The sequence below is a fragment of the Oratosquilla oratoria genome, chromosome 20, assembly GCF_046742065.1.
Source record: "Oratosquilla oratoria isolate Oo_2021 chromosome 20, ASM4674206v1, whole genome shotgun sequence".
Lineage (NCBI taxonomy): Eukaryota > Metazoa > Arthropoda > Malacostraca > Stomatopoda > Squillidae > Oratosquilla > Oratosquilla oratoria.
The window spans coordinates 32772119-32791324 of NC_134796.1; the positions used below are offsets into that span (position 1 = coordinate 32772119).

Below are 19206 nucleotides of genomic sequence, written 5' to 3' on the forward strand. Positions count from 1 at the left end.
CTTGCATTTTCACTCTTTGCTTAGTTTCCTGTTTATTAAGTGCGTTAATATTCTTATGTCCCTGTTGTGTTTATATGTTTACTCACTCAAATATGAACAGGAAGAAAAGAAAACACAATAAATGGTGAGAATCTAAAGAAAAACAAGGTTGTGAAGGATATGAAAGATGGATGGGGGAGAAATGGAATGAATGGAAAGGAACAGAAACAGGAAAAGTGAAGGGAGGCAGGGAGAAGTGACAACAGAAGAAGTGGCTCTAAAGTTTTGCAGTATGAGAAGAATTAGACAGGGGAGAGGAATCGCCTGGTGGAATGAGGAACTGCAAAAATGAAGAGGGAGAAAATGAAGAAACATGAGGAGCTATGGCAGCTGAGTAAAACCAGCAGCCTCATACATTTCACCACTTTTGCCCATATTCACTTGTAACTTTCTTTCTTATATACCCTTCCAAACTAAATCACCATTTCCATCTCTCCTAAATCATCCACAAAATTAGTATTGTTCACAAATACTAACTGGATCACTTGGTATACCCATCCATTTGTATCCACCAATGCCAAACTTTAGCCTATCACTCTTGCATTTACCTACTTTAGCCTATCATTCTTGCATTTACCTACCTTACCCATCCATATAGACATTCAACAGCCAGTGACATTACATAACCTTGATACCCCACATTCACCTCAAACTATTCAATCTTTATTTCTAATCTCCACCCAAAGAAGAACACTGATCACTTAATTATAACTTCAACTATCTGTTCTTCTACCCTCCTTAAATCTCCTTTACCTCTATGACTATCTTCAGAAAAAGTTCTCAAAAACAGAGGTACTGGTTATCAACAACAAAATAGTCTGATCTTCAACACCTTTCCCTGTATTCCATATATTTGTATCATGTTCCACAAAACGGTTTCTTATTGTATGCCTTCTTCAAGTCCATGAAAGTGCTACATACTTTTAACATACCTGTCTCGCCTACACTTAATATTTGCACCCTCTTCCATTACTAAACACACATTGTTCTTTAATCACTCCCTCTATTCCTTTCATACTTCTCTCAGTCAACACCTCCCCATACACCTTACCCACCACACTTAAAAGACTGATCCCTCTAAAACTGCTATATTCGTACTTGTCTCCCTTTCCCATGTACAGTGGGATGATGCATGCATTCCTCCAGTCCACCAGGACACTTCCTTACCTTAGTGACACACTAGATGGTGGTAGTGGTGGAGGAGGATAAAGTGGTAAAGATGAAATACAGGAAAGCAGTGGGACTAGATGAGGTGTGGTTTGGTGCACAGGTGTGTATTGTCACCATAGCTATTTAACCTGTACATGGATGAAGTGACGAGAGATGTGAGTGCACAAGTATGGGAGCAAGTTTATAGAGGCAAATGCAACAATGGACAATAAATGGCCAATGTGCAGTGAACTGCAGGTATCACAACCTATCCCCTAGCTCAGTTGTATCATCCCCTGGTCATATACAGACCTCTACAACATTCTCTTAACAGAATCCCACAGCATGGTGGCATTCTGCTTTGTCGTTCACATTTTGCCTGGCAGTCAGAATGCTGGTATTAACATTATTTCATTCAATTAAGTCAATAAATATAACTACATACATGAAATTCAATGTGAACAATTGTAAATAATTATGTTGGTGATTTTAATGTGCATGCAAATATTGGCAAATGTATGTATGCAATAGTTCATTCAGACATGAACAAGTACCGTATTTGACGGCATATAGGATGCACCTTTTCCCCAAAATTTTGGCTCAAAAAAATCACCCTGCATCTAACATACGAAGTTGAGACTTTCTGTAGGCTAATCTCCCTGATGCTCACTAACCTAGCTTACAATCAGTACTTATACCTACCCCAACTGCATGCATCACTATTTTATTGCTGGTATTATTATTCCCAGTATTATTACTTTAAAAACAAATTACTGTAAAAATGAAAGCAATCTAACCTGTGAGGCTGACACACGTTTATAAATATCAACTGATTGGAATCCTGACTTGATGCTATCTGACAGTGATCATAACAAAACACACCAACACCCTCACCATTATGTCAGCAGGAGGAAAAAGATTGAGCTACACAATCTCCTACAGACTACATACATATACCTTACAAGGGAGGTAGCCAAAAAGAAAAAGGCACAAAAACCATTCCCACCCATTCCATCACTAAATACACTTCATTCCCCTCCACCCTCCCTCTTATCTTGGCACCTCCCATCTGGGTTATTGGCTACATGTGGTTATGGCAAAGTAGCATGTAGTTGATACTTTAGGGTCTATATGGGGTGCCCCTACAGACCAGAGCCACACATCATTTTGTGTGTGATAGAGGAAGACTACTCACAGAGAAATCATGAAACTTTTATTACTGCTACTGTCCCTCCATTATGCTTTCCCCCAACCCCTTGTTGCTGTCCTGTACCATTTCTCTGAATTTCATTTCCTTGTTTCGCCTACCCTGTGGTGAGGGGAAAAGAATACTGCCACCAAGTTTTCTACTTGGATCGTAAGAGGCGAGAAAAACGGGACGGGGATTGGGACCAGGCATCCTTCTCCCTGTACCCCCACAGGGGACATTCCTAAAAAAAGTAAAGTAAAGCTACAGACTACAAGTGGTACATTATGTCAAAGAGCATGCCAATAGAGTAGCAGCAAAGGCTTTTGGGCCATCACCTACAGAAAATATTATACATGTCTGGCGACAGCATGAAGACCAACTGAAGAGCCCAAGGAAAAGTAAACATAACCTTCATTGCCAAGCCCCACATTCGCCAGAACTTGAGGTTGACGTGAAACCGTGGGTGGTAAATGAGAGAAATTCAGGGGGAAGCGTTTCTACCAAAATGATAATTTATGAGGCCAGGAAAGTACAAGAACTTTGCAGGAAAAGAAGGTTGTTACAGATTTATGAAACGGCAGGGTTTATCAATGCATACAAGAACATCCATTGCACAGAAAATGCCTGCCCATTATGAAGAAAATATTAAAATTTCATAGATTTGTTATAAATGTACAAAAGAAAACTTGTTTTGAACTGGGCCACATGGGGAACATGGACAAAGTTCCATTCACATTTGATGTCCCATCTAACAGGACTGTAACTCAGAGGGTCTAAAACAGTCTCAATAAAAACCACTGGCCATGAAAAGACCCACTATACAGCAGTTCTAGCCTATTGTGCTGATGGCACAAAACTGCCACCTTTCTTGATATTTAAGAGAAAAACTCGGCTTAAAGATAAAATTCTGAAAGGTGTATTTGTTCATGTCCACCAAAAAGGCTGGATGGACAAAAATGGAATGGAACTGTGGTCCTGGTGGACTATTAAGAAAATCCTCTCTTCTGCTTTGGGATCAGTTTAGAGCACAGAACTGCAACCATTAAAAAAAAAAGGGTGGGAGAATTGAAAATCCAGTTAGCTGTCATTCCTGGTGGACTGACAAGCCAATTGCAGCCTTAAGATGTGTCTGTGATTAAGCCATTTGAAAACCATGCACAAACATTGGAACAACTATGACAGCCGCATCATGACCACACCCAAAAAAAGAATGAAGTGGCCCACCATTGCCCAAGTGTGTGAAGAAATCTTGGGATGACGTTAGGACCGATATCATTGATGGAACAGAAGATGATGCATTATTTGAAGTCAATGACTCTATTTGTAGTGACGAAGATGATGAAATTTTTTCTGGTTTTGAAAATAGTGAAGACTTTTCTGGTTATAAAGATTATTAGTTTCCCCAATTATAATGCTATAAAGATATTTTGTTTATGCTTACTGCTTGTCTGTACTGCCAACTTGTTTATGTTTTCTGCTTGTTTAATGTGCTGCAAGACTGCTTTCAACAATATATGCTTAAATACACTAAAAACTTTTTTTTTCCTGAATCTGACTTGCTGAAATGGGTGTGTGTCTTACATGCCCGTGCGTCCTATATGTCATCTAATATGGTAATCATTATTACTCTACAAAGTTGTGGCCAGTGGTGCCTGAGCACTATTTGTCCTGTCCTCAATATCTGTTTTAAAAGGATTGCTCCCTGTCATTTAACAAGATTTGAATATGTACATGAGAAACAAGGTGAGGAGCAGAGTGGGGGTGGAAAGGGAGTTGGGAGATAGGGTTGATGAAAGAGTATTGGGATGGTTTGGACACATGGAAAGAATGAATTAAGAAAAATTGGTAAAATAGGTGTAGAAGGCAGAGGTGGAAGGAGTGAACATGAGGGGGGCAACCAAGGTTGGATGGATGAGGGTAAAAGGGGCATTGGGAAAGAGGAGAAGTCTGTCGAGGAAGGAAGAAGACAGAAGATAGGGGTAAGTGGAGAATGGGTATGGATGATGCTGTGATGCATGGAAGGGAGTGGGTGGGGGACGGGGAGAGAGTATGTGTGAATTATATTTTGACATAGCCCAAAGGGATTTCTCCCCATCTTCTCTTTTTCTGCATGAGGGGACAGAGAGGGAGGGTTGCCAATTAAATGAAGTGACCTTGCAGTGGATGTGCTGTGTTTTGCTACATTGCTTCTGACCCAGAGCAGTGGGCGAGATGCAGTGATGGCCCATCATCCAGGAGAAGCCAAGGAAAGAGGGAGACGTGGTGAATGGGAGTGGAGTGGGTGGGAGTGGATTTATGCATTTTGACTTTGGCTACCTTCCTTGTAAGGGGTTAAAAGCCATTGGTATATGTATGAACATGCACCCACCCGAAGAGCTAAACCTCTTTAATTACATTCCTAAATCATCTTGGTGATCTCCACTGTGATGGTACGAAGGTGGTGTGGAGAATCTTGAATCAATCACTATCAGGAGGTGCAGCCCTGAGGGACTGACACTTGGTCTCTGGACTGGGCCCAAGACCTCTCAATCTTAACTGTATTTCTTACACTTTTTCACACATTCATATTCAAATGGAGGTTAGAGGTAGGATGTCGGAGGAAAAAGAGCCCAGTGTGATAGTCCCATTAGTTTCTTAGCCAATGGAGAGCTGACAACTGGCAACTGCCCTCCTCTCCCTACCACTTTCATTCAGCAACAAAAATAGTCCCACAATGATACAACATAGAGATCTGTCTGAAGTTCTGAGGACTAATGCTAACCACCATGGGATTCCAGTGAAACTCAAGGCTACAACAGATATTCCTAGCAAAATTTATACTATATACACACATCTAAAGGCTATTTCCCCCCTTATAAGGAGGTGACCAAGTCAAAGCATATAGCCACCCCACACCCATCTATCATGCCCACCCACCCACCATCTTAACACCTTACAGATAAAGGCTCATTCCTGTTCTTCACCAGGCCACTTATTGTATTCATTGTATGGGAAGTTGAATGGACTATCTAGGCAAAACTCCCAAGAGAGTGACATGGACTGAACCAGTTGTAGTGGCTGGCTTCCTAGGAGCCAGGAGTCTCTTGCATGAGAAAACCAGAACAGATTGATTTACAGTATATATACATTTCAATGAATGCTAGATTTCTTTCAAGTTATCAAGTAAACAATGATATATATATATATATATATATATAGAGAGAGAGAGAGAGAGAAAGAGTGAGTGAGTGAGTGAGAGATTACTGCTGTTCAACTAACATGAGTGCACAACACTCAAAAACCACTTGCCATGCTAGTGATGACAAACACAGAGGCCCACTATACAAGCTCAGCTTTTTGGTGCAGTTCTATTCTGCTGGTCAATACTACACACAAAACAAATTTGATGAATATGTATTTTTTTCAGTTACCTATTTCTTAAGTACATACAGAATTGTAATAAACTTGTGGTTTTAGTGACCTCAAAATGTATCACAAAAATGAAGGCCAAATATTTAGTATATACATTTTAAGATCATAATTCATTCTTCATTTATATGTTTAGTCTGAACTGTGCATTTACATCAACACAATTACAACTGCATAAAAACAGAGTATGCATAGCCACCTTACAGCCACTTTCGTCGCCTATAGTCCCAATGAAGGCAAGCACAAGCTTTCATTGTGAAGGTAGGAAGCATGGGAAAATAGGTGAGCATGCACTCCATCAGAAAAAAAAAAAAAAGCCAATTTGCTACTTACTCATTGACAGTTGGTCTGAAGAGTGGGAAGACGTGGGGTGTTTGAATTCAGTAATTAATTTCTTTCTAATCTATTGTGTGAATCTGATTGCCTTACATTTCTAACAACTAATAATATGGATGTTGTCTGAGTATTAGTGTTATGAATAACTGACATGTCTTCATGTTTGCAACATTACTTCTGCAGGTTTGGTTTTGACAACACAGGAAATGGGTAAGAACGAGCATGAACAACAACAAAAAATAATTTGCTAAACACATCAAAGGTAAAAGCAATATGTGTGACAACAAAAGGTGACTGGAAGGGGTTTTGGGGACTCACTTGGGTCTGTGCACAGCGCAGTAGTAGTGTGGTGGCGATTGGCATTCACGAAGGTGCGAAGGGTGCGGCGTTCCAAACTGGAACAGGGGTTGTCCGAACCAATGCCCAGGTCCGGGGACTCACCCGAAGTCGTTACGCCGTCACCTTCCACGTCATGGTGGAGGCTAAGGAGGTCTTCAGTCAGGAAAAGCTGTTGTTGTGCTGCTCCACTGTATCCAGGGGCAGATCCACCACGACGGACTTGTCGTCCAGGAATGAGTGGGTCCTCCGATTCATCACAGGTTGGGTCTGATAAATAATCACTTATTTCACTCTGCTGTCTCAAGACCTTGCGCACTTCTGTCACTGTCAACGTGGTTGTTGTGGTATGAAGGTTTTCCTTGTCCTCATTCCACACAGTATTACCAACACGGCTTCCCGCTTTCTTGTTGGCCTCTTTCATTTGTGTAGGTGTTGTCTGTTTCTCTTTTCCTTGACGTATGTATTGGGAGGTTCCAAGATGGTGAAGTGGAGAAAGAACCCGTCCATCTTCACCTCTCATCCCCTTCTTTGACGCAGACAAACCTGACGAGTATTCTGGACGGTAAAACTCAAAGCTTGTAACACTCTCTGGTGAAGCGCAGTCACTGAGGTCCGGGCCATGTGCTGAAATGTAGTAATTACATGATGTTCACATTCTATCAATAATATACATTTAACATTCAAATTCTTTAGAAATCACTAGGACAAATTTAGTACATTTGAGGCTTTTGTTTTGAGTATATCTATCTATACATCAAAGGCCTTCCCCTCTATAAGGAAGGTAGCTGGCCAAGACATGCATGGACTCCCACCCAATTCACATCCACTACCCATTCTTTTTCTTTAAAAATTACATACATACATACATATACCAAGGCTTTTTCCCCCTTACTAGGGAGGTTGCCAAAAAGGAAAAGACATAAAATCATTCCCACCCATTCCATCCCTGAAAACACTCTACACCCCTCCACCCTCCCTCCTATCTTAGCACCTCCTAGATGACGGGTCATCCCTGCATCTTTCAAAATTAAAAAATATATAAATTTTATTTGTTTATTTGTTTGTTATTATTTGTCTGTTTGCTTATTATTTAACTATACCTATGCATTTATTTATTTCACCTATAATTATTTATTATATTTATTTTATTTATAATTATTTATTATATTTATTAATTTATTTTTTTATATATCATTATTATATTTTTTTTTGCATCTGACCTAGTTATGGACTAAAAGGTCTCCTGTCGGCATGCTCCACCTTTGTAATCCTTTTTAATATATCTCAATTATCTCAATCCATTGCTCCAGTTCTCTATTGCATGAAAGCCATGGTTCCCTAAAAACTGGTCGTGTGTATATATATCCACCGCCATTATGAGAGAGCTATAGACTAGAAGGTAACTTACAATCAGAATGGGCTGAGGTGATGTTTGCAATATGACTTGCTGCAAGAGCAGCTTCCAGTTCCTGCTTCACCTTCTCCTTTTCTGTTCTCTCCTTGAAAAGTTCCTCTTCTAGTTTCTGTTGCTGTATACGTAAGGTCTCGTCTCTCAGCTGCAGAGCTGACATTTCCTCTTGTAATTTCTGTAGGGCAGCTAGTTCCTCATGTTGACGTCTATGTTCTTGATGCAGTCGTGCATGTGACTGCTGAAGGTCTTGGTGAGTGGCTTGTAGTTTAGCATGAGTTTCTTTCAAAAGACTGAGTTCTTCCATGCCCTTGTTTCCTCTTGCAGCTGCAACAGCATTTGCAGCTTCCCGGGCAAGCATATGGTCTGCCCGTGACTTCAAACTTGCCAATTCTTCTTGTAGAATTTGTCGTTCTTTTTCTAACCGGTGCTTATCTGCAACGAGTTGTTGTCTTTCGTGTTGGAGTGAGGCACATTTGTTCCGTCCAGTTTCGAGCTGCTGAACAAGTGCTGCTCTTTCACTACTCTGACTAACATGTTCTGCCTCTTTATCATCATGAAGTAAACGTGCATGTGTGGTAAGGGATGCCAGTTGAGCCTGCAGACGTGTTCTTTCTCCGATCAAAGCAAGTTTCTCCTTGTTAGCACTTAGGACACGAGCTTCACTAGTTTGTAGTTGCTCCTCTAGAGCCTTGATACGACTTACTTGGTCTTGATTATCTTGCTCTTGCTGCTGTGCTTTGGTTAACTTGGAAAGGAGGTCACTAATAACATGGTCCTGTTCAACAGCTCGCTCCTGACACTCGGCCAGCCGAGCTTCCAGGGTTTGAAGCTGTTCAGTTTGCTTCACAATCTCTGCCTCTTTCCTCTGCAGTGCCTCCTTTGCTTCCTCTGTCTGACTTCGAACACATTCATTTTCTGCTGCAAGCTCTTCTAATAGGAGTTTCTGCTGAGCAAAACGCTCTTGAGTTTCGTTCAACTGACGTTGTGAATGACTGAGTTTCTCTTGGAAAGATTCAGCTACTATTTGTGTTCTTTGAAGTTCTTCTTGAAGGATCTTGGGGGAAAAAAATGTATATATATACATGAAGCACATCTGTGTCTGAAGATGCCAATTTATACACTCACAATAACACTGAATATGAACAACTATGAACACAGTAGAGATGTATGAAGTATGACTGGTCATCACAGGACTAATGTGTAACTGGGATAGGGAGTGCAGAACAGGCCAATCTGAGATAATTTGGTTACGATATGAAAATGGATGGGAATACACATGATCAGAAGGGACACAAATCAGTGGTACTGGGAATGGCATGGAGCAGCAGGGAAATCAGGGGAGACAATTCTCTTTAATGTACATCTCATAGGACCAACACAGGCTGGCACCTGTTCTTGGTCCCAATGAATGAGGAAAGACCAGCAAAGGGAATATGGAAAGCAGAAAGTGGATGGAGTGACTGTGAGAGGAAGACCAAGAGAAATTTAGAAACTTGTAAGACAAATTGAATAAATGGAGAAGGGTAACATAACTCACCTTATTCATGGGCTGCACCTGTTGGAGAAGACATTCATTGTCCTGCTGTGCCAAAGCAGCCTCCAATTGGTCCCGCAGGTGGTCATTGTTGGCAATTGCTTCTTCCAGCTTAGACCGAAGGGCCTTGATCTCCTCGAGCAGTCCCATGGGCACCAGCACCCCAAGCCCCTCCTCACCCACAGCTGCATCTGCTGTTTGGCCAGGCTGGGTGGCTACACTTTTGTCACTTGTTGGGGGGCGCACAGAAGGTGTTCCTACATCTCCAGCATTTCCTGTACCTCCTCCACTACTGCTGCTTACTCGCCCTTCACGGGTGTGTTTGCTCAGTGTCTGGTATATACTCAACTCTGCATGTAAAGTTTCATTCAGTTGTTCTAATGCTCGGAGCTTGGCTGTGACTCTCCTCAGCTCTGCCATTTCAGATCGCCGTTTACCTGAAGGTTTGGCTCCATCTTCCAGACAGGGTGGATCAGACTCAGAACTAAGATGAACTATTGAGGATAATCGTTGTTGCTGCTGTTGTCGACTTCTGGATGTTGATGAGCGTTCCATGGCCGATGGGCTGGCACCAAGAGCACAGACATCCAAGCCAATACGAGCCAAAGACACATTACGGTCAGGTTCACTCCAAGCCTCGCTCTCTGATGGGGAAACGAGAGACCACGTGGGAGGTGGTTGATGGTGAGGGGTGGCTGCTGAAGCGGCCACACCCCAGAGTGAGGCAGGACCTTCAACGCACTGGTCAATGCCAATGCTGGTATCAAGGTAACCGAGGTTGGCACTGTTGGCTTTAATTGCCACATCGGTGGAGTAGGCACTTTTGATGGCACTGATATTACTGTGGTCTGAATGATGGCAAAGTTCCAGTTCTCGTTCTGTTGTGACTGAAGCTTCCATCTCTGGACTCTGGGTCTTTGATGACTCTGCATCTTCAAACACAATTTCTTGGCTGTTTCGAGAGGACTGGATGGACTGAGGTGGAGGTAAGGTGTCTGAAAATGTGCTGGAAGACTTCCTAAGCTCTTGGCTGCTACAAGAATCGTGTTGGCTAAGTAGCTTCCCTTCTGGAGAGAGGGCACGGACTGTGCTCTCTGATAACACAGCCAATGGATTTGACAAATTGTGGAAAGATTCACATTTGTGAACATCATGACCTTCTTTGTTCCAATCTTCCCCAGATAAGGATGCTTTGTGCTGATGACATGGCTTTCCTTCCAGTCCTCGCTTGTGTAGTTCTTCTTTCAGTTCTTCAACATGATTTTGCAATTCTTTTATCAATCCCTGTTGTTCTTCAACTACTCTATTCTTATCTTCTAGTTGAGAGCTGAGAGTAAAGACACTTTCAGCAATGTCATCAATCTCTTTTGTTTTAAGATCAATCTGTTCATTCAGTTGGGAGACAATGGCCTGGTAGGATGGAGATGTAGAGTCAAGTGGGAATGTACTATCCATCATATTAAGGGCTTCCTGACTCAAATTAAGGGAGTCATGAGTTAAATGTAACTCACGGGGGTTATGAGACAAACGTGACTTGGAAGAGTCACAAGTTAGGTGGGGGTTGTGGGTCATATCAAGGGGCTCAGATAAGCTTTCTTCCTGGAGTACATTGCATGATGATATGAAATTGAAGGAAGTACCAAGTGCAGTTTCATCTGCATTTATTCCTAAGGTGGAGTCCATCCCAATCATAAGTGATTGGGACAGGGATTGGGACAAGGCACGGGACTCATTAAGGGTCTTATGGAGGGACTTGATCTGCTTGGGCGAGAGTTCACTAAGGTTGATCAAGCCTTTCTTGTCCATCTCAAGAATTCGTTCCAGGAAGTCAGCTAGTTCCTCCAAGCGGGTTCTGAGCAAATCACAGGCATGATGAGAATCAACAAGGCGTTTACGGAGAGAGAGAACCTCCTGTCTGTAGCGTTTGATGGCATCATGATACTTCCTCACATTCACTTCTGTTAGCTGACGGTTGATCTTTCTCTTGGCAAGCTTTAGTTCTTCTTTTAGGGTCAGTATCTGAGATCTGAAATCAGTGGTAGCTTCTGAATGCTTCTTCACTTGTTCAAGATTCTCCTCTTTAGATTCTTCCAGTTGCTTGCGTAGCTTCTCCATTTCCTTTCCAATCTTTTTAGAATCTTCTTCACTTGAAGACTGACCCAATCTATCATTGACTTTTTGAAGATGACTCAATTTATCACTAAGGATTTTTCTTTCCATCCGAAGAGCCTGAGCCTCCCCTCGGATCTTGTTTACTTCTTCATACAGTAATTGAACTGTTGCAACATTATCTCCAACTTTATCCAAGTTGACCATGGGTGTCATGACTACTTCATGGGTCTTTACCGTATGACAGATGGTCTTACTTGTTGTCTTGGAACCCGTGTCAATAGAGGTACTGTTGTTATTACTGGTATTGTGGTTGGCTTCAGTTCTGCTGGAAGCATCATTAATTTTCTGGCAGTCAGGTTTATCTGTGGAGATCTGGCTTTCTGGTACAGGTTTCTTGGGCTCTTCTTTTGATTCTTCTAACAATATGTTCAGTCGAGTCTCAAGTCTCTTGATATCACTGTTTCTTGCTTCCAAGTCATCCTTGAGGGTATCAATTTCATTTCTCTTTTCTGTCATAAGAGAACTCAATTTATTCTGCAACTTCTCAATTTCTCTGTTGCGGTCCCACAATTCCTTGTTGATAATGTCCTGGATGTCAGCATTCTTTTTCTTCAATTCATCATTCATTGCATCCATTTCACCCTTCTTTTCCTTAAGAAGATCTTTAGCTGAAGCCAACTCATCTTTAAGACCTTGCACTATTTGTTGTTGGCTCTCAAGCTGTGCCTCCCTGCTTGCTAGATCTCCTTTAATCCCTTGGACTTCTTCCTCCAACTTGGCGAGTTTCTCTGCTTTTTCCTTCATCTTCTGACCATGTTCATCAGCTGCCAACTCCTGCTCTTGCTTCAAGGCCTTAAGCTTGTCTTGTGCCTTACTGAGCTGCTCTTGGTTTTCCTTTAACTGGTCCTGAAGAAGTACAGCTTGGGCTTTTGCATCCTGAAGGGCTTGTTCATGCTGTTTGGTCAGGTTTGCCATTTCCTTTTTACGGCCTTCCAGCTCTGCCCACAGTCTCTGTAGAATGAATACAGGTTAATTTTCAAGTAGAATTCTTGCAATTTCTACATACATACATATATACATATACCAAGGCTTTTTCCCCCTTACTAGGGAGGTAGCCAAAAAGGAAAAGGCATAAAATCATTCCCACCCATTCCATCCCCGAAAACACTCCACACCCCTCCACCCTCTCTCCCATCTTAGCACCTCCTAGATGACGGGTCATCCCTGCACCCTGTCCACTGCCCTAGGTCAGAAGCAGTGTCGCAAGACACAGCACATCCACAGCAAGGCCGCTTCATTAAATCGGCGACCCCCCCCTCTCCATCCCCCCATATAAAGGAGAGGACAGGGAGAAATCCCTTCAGGCTGCGTCAAAATTTTGCTCACACATACTACCTCACCCCCCATCCCCCCGTCCATTCCACCTCATGCATCACAACATCTTCCATATACAACCATTCTCCATTCACCCGTCTTCTGTCCTCTCCCGTCCTTCCTCAACAGACATTCCCCTCTTCCCCAAAGCCCCCTTCACCCCATCCATCCATCTCATCCTAGGACGTCCCCTCATGTTCACTCCCTCCACATCTCCCTTCCATACCTCCTTTACTAGTCTTTCTTCACTCATTCTTTCCATGTGTCCAAACCATCCTAATACTCTTTCATCAACCCTATCTCCCAGCTCCCTTTCCACCCCTGTTCTCCTCCTCACCTCCTCATTTCTCACTCTATCTAGCCTAGTAACCCCCATCATACTTCTCAGACACTTCATCTCAAACACATTCAAACTCCTCCTCTCTTCCTCTCTTATGTTCCATGTTTCTGCTCCATACAGTGCTGTTGGCACAATCACTCCTTCATACAGTCTCCTCTTAGCATCCATTCCCAAAATTCTATTCCTCATTACACTTTTTAATCCACCAAGGCATTTACTCACTTCTCTCAATCTACATTCTACCTCCACCTTTACTCCACCTTTTCCTGCCACATTTGCACCCAAATATCTAAAACTATCCACTTCCTCCAGTTGCTCTCCCTTAATGCTCACTTCCAGATTACTGCCACTTTCACTCCTTGTACATCTCATCACCAAACAATGTAGTGAGGCTGCCAGATTAGAGGATAATGAGCAATAATTCTACATATCCAACAAACACTAAAGGATGTTTGTTTTGACAAGACATTACATAAACCATGAGAGACTATCACTAAATCAGCCTAAACTTTATCTATCAGTGAGCACTAGATTATATTATGGCTATTATCATACAATCCTTGACAGCTTAAAGTAGATTGAGGGAACATGGACTATGAATCCCTTTAGAGCAAGGGTCAAACTTTCAAACTAATAATTTGTTTTAATTATTTCTTGTAAGGGGGGAAAAGCCCTTGGTATATGTATGTGAACAAAATTTCAAAAGTGTACCCACAAGATGATGGGGTTGACATAAAGGTGCTGCATCATCAAGATATATAGCCAACTCACCTGATAAATTGTTTCATCTCCTTAAAAGGTAAATTGTGGCATACCAAATAACTCGTGTGCAAGCAGTTATAAGCAAATAAGCCAATGTCAGGAAAACACTGAAAACAGGAATAATAACGTTGGCACCTGTGCATACAGCAAGTATAAAGCACAACACTAGTGGTTCCTATTTTTGCATCCTCAGAAAGATTACTGCTGTGAAGGCCAGAGTTGACAGGAAGACTGTGTGGGATGTGTTGCAGATATATGAGACAGGGTTGTTAAGGGTGGTAGGTTTTTAAACATGTATTAATTTGTGCGCCAAAGGGATTCTCCCTCATGTGAAAGGTAATCAGCCAAGGGATGCACCCACACTCTATCCATCCCACATCCTACAGTTTCCCTTTAAAAAAATCCTTAGCTCCTTGTGGATAAAGAGCCATCCCTGTCCCACACCCACAAGGAGCTAAGAGATTCTTTAAAAGGTAAACACAAATGGGTATGGGGTGGGTAGAGGGTGGGTGTACCCTTTGGCTGGTTAACTCCTTTGTGAGGGGGAAGAAGCTTTTTGGAATATAGATAGATGGTAGATTTTGTGTTAGGGTAATGAATGGAGAGAGTGAATGGTTTGAGAGGGTGAAGCTGCACTAGGATTGTGTAATGTCATCATGGTTGTTTATTGTGTACATGGATGGGGTAGTACAGGAGGTAAACATAAGTGATGGGCTCGGGTTTGGAGCTGGTAAGTGAGAGTGGAAGCACGTGGAAGGTGAGCCAGTTCTTTGCAGATGACACTGCCTTTGTGGCCGGGTACAAGGGATTGAGGCAGCTGGTGGCAGTTTGAGATTGCATGCAAGAGGAGAAGTTCAGAGTAAATGTGGACTAAAATAAAGTGACAAGATTTACAAGGGGGGAGGATGGCAGAGAGTTGAAAGTAAATCTTGAAGGAGAAAGGTTGGAAATGAAAGTTTTAAGTATTTAAAGTCACATGTGTCAGGGAATGGAGGTGTCTTGGGTGGAGGTAGATGGGCAATGGGGAAAGGATTCTTTCTGATGTCCATTTCATAGGATCACAGCTTGTAGGTATCCTTTGTTGGCTTTAGAAAACAGGAAGATAGGAATATGAAAAAAGTGAGAAAAAAGTAAAAGATAAACACTTAGTGAAATGTATTTACATTGAGGAAAAAATGAGGGAGGGGAGGGAGTGTGTGAAATAGAGAGATCAAGGGGGGGTGACTTTACTTAAGAGCATTTTCAAAATTTTAGAATAAATAACAAATGGTTATAAAAAGGAAAAATCTTTATTTAAGCTTGTTTATCTATACACCAAAGCCTTTTTTTCCCCTTATAAGGGAGGTAGCCTACTCAAAAGACACATAACTGCTTATACATGTATACCAATGGTTTTTTCCCTCTTACAAGGGAGGAAGCCAAAAAACAAAAGTATAAAATCCACTCCCCCCCCCCATTCCATCCCCACACCATCCCCTCATGCAGAAAAAGAGACGATGGGGAGCAATCCTTTCGGGTTGCATCATCATTCACACATACTCCCTCAACCCCTATCCACTACCCATGCATCACAGCATCATCCATACACAACCATTCTCCACTCATCACCATCATTCATAGTCCACTGCTGAAATTCAATAGTGGACTATGAACAACTGATTGAAATATATTCCCCATTGTAAAAAGGAAGGATTGTCTATCAACCTATACACCAAAGGCTTCTTTTCCCTTACAAGGAGGGTAGCCAGCCAAGCCATGCACTCACCCCCACCCATCCCACTCCCATCCATCACCCATTTGTTTCCCTTTCACCTTAGCTCCTTGTGGATGAAGGGTTATCCATCTTCTGCCTACTGCCCAAGTAATAAACAATGCAGCAAGTTACAGAAAATCCACAAAAGGGGCCAGCCACTCCATTTACAGAGCAACCCTCCCTCCTCGTTCCCTCACGCAAAAATAAAGAAGATTAGGAGAAATCCCTTTGGGCCACATCAGTTTATAGTCAGTGCACAACCATTCTCCACTTACACTTATCCTTTGCCTCCTCCCTTCTCTGCTCAACAGACATTCCCCATTTACTCCAGACCACCTTCACCCCATCCATCTATCTCAGTCTTCTCAAGTTCACTCCATCCATCTCTACCTTCAATTCTGTTTTTGCTAATTTTTCTCCACTCATTCTTTCCATCTCCCCTAACCATCCTGGTATTCTTTCATCAGTCCTTCTGCCTACTCCCTTTCTACCCCCATTCTCCTCATTTCTCACCCCATCCTCATAACCCCCCACCATACTTCTCAAACACAATTAAACCTAAATTGTAGAAATTAAAGTATCAACATTTCCTTTAGGATTGGTGTAGGATGGGTGCATGTTTTAACTTGACTACTCTTCTTATATTGGTTATGTATGTATAGGGGTGAGGGAGTATGTGTGAAAAATAAACTGACGCAGCCCGAAGGGGTTTCTCCCTGTCTTCCCTATTTCTGCATGAGGGGACAGAGAGAGAGATTTAATGAAGTGGCCTTGCTGTGGATGTGCTGTGTCTGCAACACTGCTTCTGACCTAGGGCAGTGGGCGAGATGCAGGGATGACCCGTCATCCAGGAGGAGCCAAGAAAGGAGGGAGGGAGGGGGGTAGATGGGAGTGGAGTATATGGGGATGAATGGGTGGGAGTGGATTTTATGCCTTTGTTTTTTGGCTACCTCCCTTGTACATACATATACCAAAGGTATATGTATGTATGTACAAATAATTTACTTCATAGCCCACAATCCTGGATTATATAGTTTACCTACACTGAAGCAACACAAACAGCAACCTCCTCTTGTAAGCCAGAATAAAATCTTAAATGTCCCAATCAGCATAGTTAATCCTTAAAAACTTCACAAACAATATCAAGCCTATTGCCTCTAGTAATACTGTAGCTAAACATGGTTATGACATAAATATGAGTATGGGCAGTTATCAAAGGGTGGCTAACCTAAAAAAAATTGAGAATCATTGATATCAAGCATATTAACTGGCATACATTTTTACTTACAAGCAAAGACATGGAATGTAAATTTTGTTATACCATACATGCCAGAGGACCCGTCTCTCCTTATAAGGAGGGTTGGAGAGTCAAAGCAGTTTGTTACAACGGATGAAAAAGCATCCCAACATGCAATTACAAAGGTTTCATGCACAGAATAAATATACAAAACTCCAAAAATCATAACTTAACATCTTAAATAGTCCATGTACTGTATACATACCAATGGCTTTCATCCCCTTATAAAGTTGGTGGCCTAGTCAAAGCATGCCTGAATTTTTGCTTGAGAAAAAACAGAAACAAGAATAACCAATCCCCTTACTTCACCCCATTTCACCTTTTATGATACATATGGGAACACAAGGTTAATATCTTTTTCTCCCCACCACAGGATCATAAGACACTAAGATTTGTACAGGAGGGATTTCAGAACGGAAACATGCATTTACCAAAAGGTGTTTTCCCCCCTTGAGAAGTGAATGGCCTAGGGAAAAACTTACACTTACCGAACGCCCCTCCCAAAACTATTTAATTCTCCTGATTTTAACACATGGATCATCACCCCTCCCAGGTCAAGAGGCAAAACAAACACACACACACACACACACCAAGATTGGAATATGCAGCAATGATGTGGTCACCAAGTACAAAAAAATGTATAAAAAAAATTGAAAGAATACAAAGAGCAATTACAAAATTGGCACCAACACTCTCAAAACTATCATATGAAGAGAGACTAGCAAAACTTGAACTACAGACACTAGAGCAAAGAAGAGAGAGAAGAGATTTGATAGCTATTTACAGAATCATGAAAGGCATAGAAATTATTGATAGAGAGAATCTGATAAAATGGGATGATAGAAATACAAGAGGGCACGGAAAGAAAATCAAGAAAGACAGCTATAGAAGAGATCTGAAAAAGAACAGCTTTCCTCACAGAGTAATAGACAATTGGAACAAGTTAGATGAGAAAGTGGTGTGTGCAAAAACAATACATGAATTTAAAAATAGTTTAGATAAAATGAGATATGAAGACGGGACACCATGAGCATAGCTCCCCTTCCCGTAAAATACAACTAGGTAAATACACACACACACGAGCAAAGAAGAGAGAGAGGAGATTTGATAGCTATTTACAGACTCATGAAAGGCATAGAAGTTATTGATAGAGAGAATCTGATAAAATGGGATGATAGAAATACAAGAGGGCACGGAAAGAAAATCAAGAAAGACAGCTATAGAAGAGATCTGAAAAAGAACAGCTTTCCTCACAGCGTAATAGGCAGTTGGAACAAGTTAGATGAGAATGTGGTGTGTGCAAAAACAATACATGAATTTAAAAATAGTTTAGATAAAATGAGATATGAAGACGGGACACCACGAGCATAGCTCCCCTTCCCGTAAAATACAACTAGGTAAATACATGTACATATATATCAATAGCATTTTTTTCCCCTTACAAGGAAGGAAGCCAAAGTCAAAGGCATAAATCCACTCCCACCCATTTCATCCCCACATACTCCACTCCCATTCACCACCACCCCCCTCTCTTTTCTCGACTCCCCTCATCCTCAAAGCCTCTTTCATCCCAACCATCCATCTCATCTGCAGTTGTCACCTCAACTTCACTCCATCCACCTCTACCTTCCACACTTTTTGCTAATCTTTCTTCACTTATTGTTCCCATGTGTCCAAACCATCCCAATACTCTTTCATGAACCCTATCTCTAATACCCTTTTTCATCACCACTCTCCTCCTCACCTCTTCATTTCTCACACTATCCAACCTTGTAAGCCCTGCCATACTTTTCAGACATTTCATCTCAAACACATCTAAACTTTTCTTCTCTAATTACACTAATAATTAAATAGAGGTAGGGTTAAACAGGCTTGGGCTATTTGGCCTTGCAATGGATAAACTGTCTCTCACTGCCAATGTATTTGACCCATACTGTGGTGGAGGTAGGCAACCTTTCATTTCTAAGGAGATGAGGACAGGTTCATGCAAGTTGGTTGGCTGATGTGCATTGACTAGGCCATCCCAGCTATAAGGGGTTGCAGCTGAAGGCTGCAGGTCTTTTGCAAGAGAAACCAGGGGTTGGACTGACTGATTGATTGTAGCATTCGGGTACATAACATAACTGGGGTGCATCCTTGACAAAGGAGTGTCTTTGATGTAGT

General features: G+C 41.8%; 1 protein-coding gene across 11 annotated transcripts in view; it reads right to left on the reverse strand.

Annotated features, from left to right (window-relative positions):
- LOC143036447 (uncharacterized) overlaps nucleotides 1-19206 on the reverse strand; it is a 418880-nt gene that overhangs the window by 4055 nt on the left and 395619 nt on the right. For 7 of the 11 annotated variants that reach the window (XM_076203810.1, XM_076203811.1, XM_076203808.1 and 4 more), the window contains 3 exons: nucleotides 9409-12528; nucleotides 7869-8925; nucleotides 6440-7084 (listed from right to left, as the gene is read on the reverse strand). In XM_076203810.1, the coding sequence (XP_076059925.1) occupies nucleotides 6440-7084; nucleotides 7869-8925; nucleotides 9409-12528 (4822 nt within the window). Of the gene's footprint in view, nucleotides 1-1206; nucleotides 1338-2496; nucleotides 2619-6439; nucleotides 7085-7868; nucleotides 8926-9408; nucleotides 12529-19206 lie in introns of all 11 variants that reach the window. The other 4 variants (XR_012967356.1, XR_012967357.1, XM_076203812.1 and 1 more) reach the window with 4 other exon arrangements.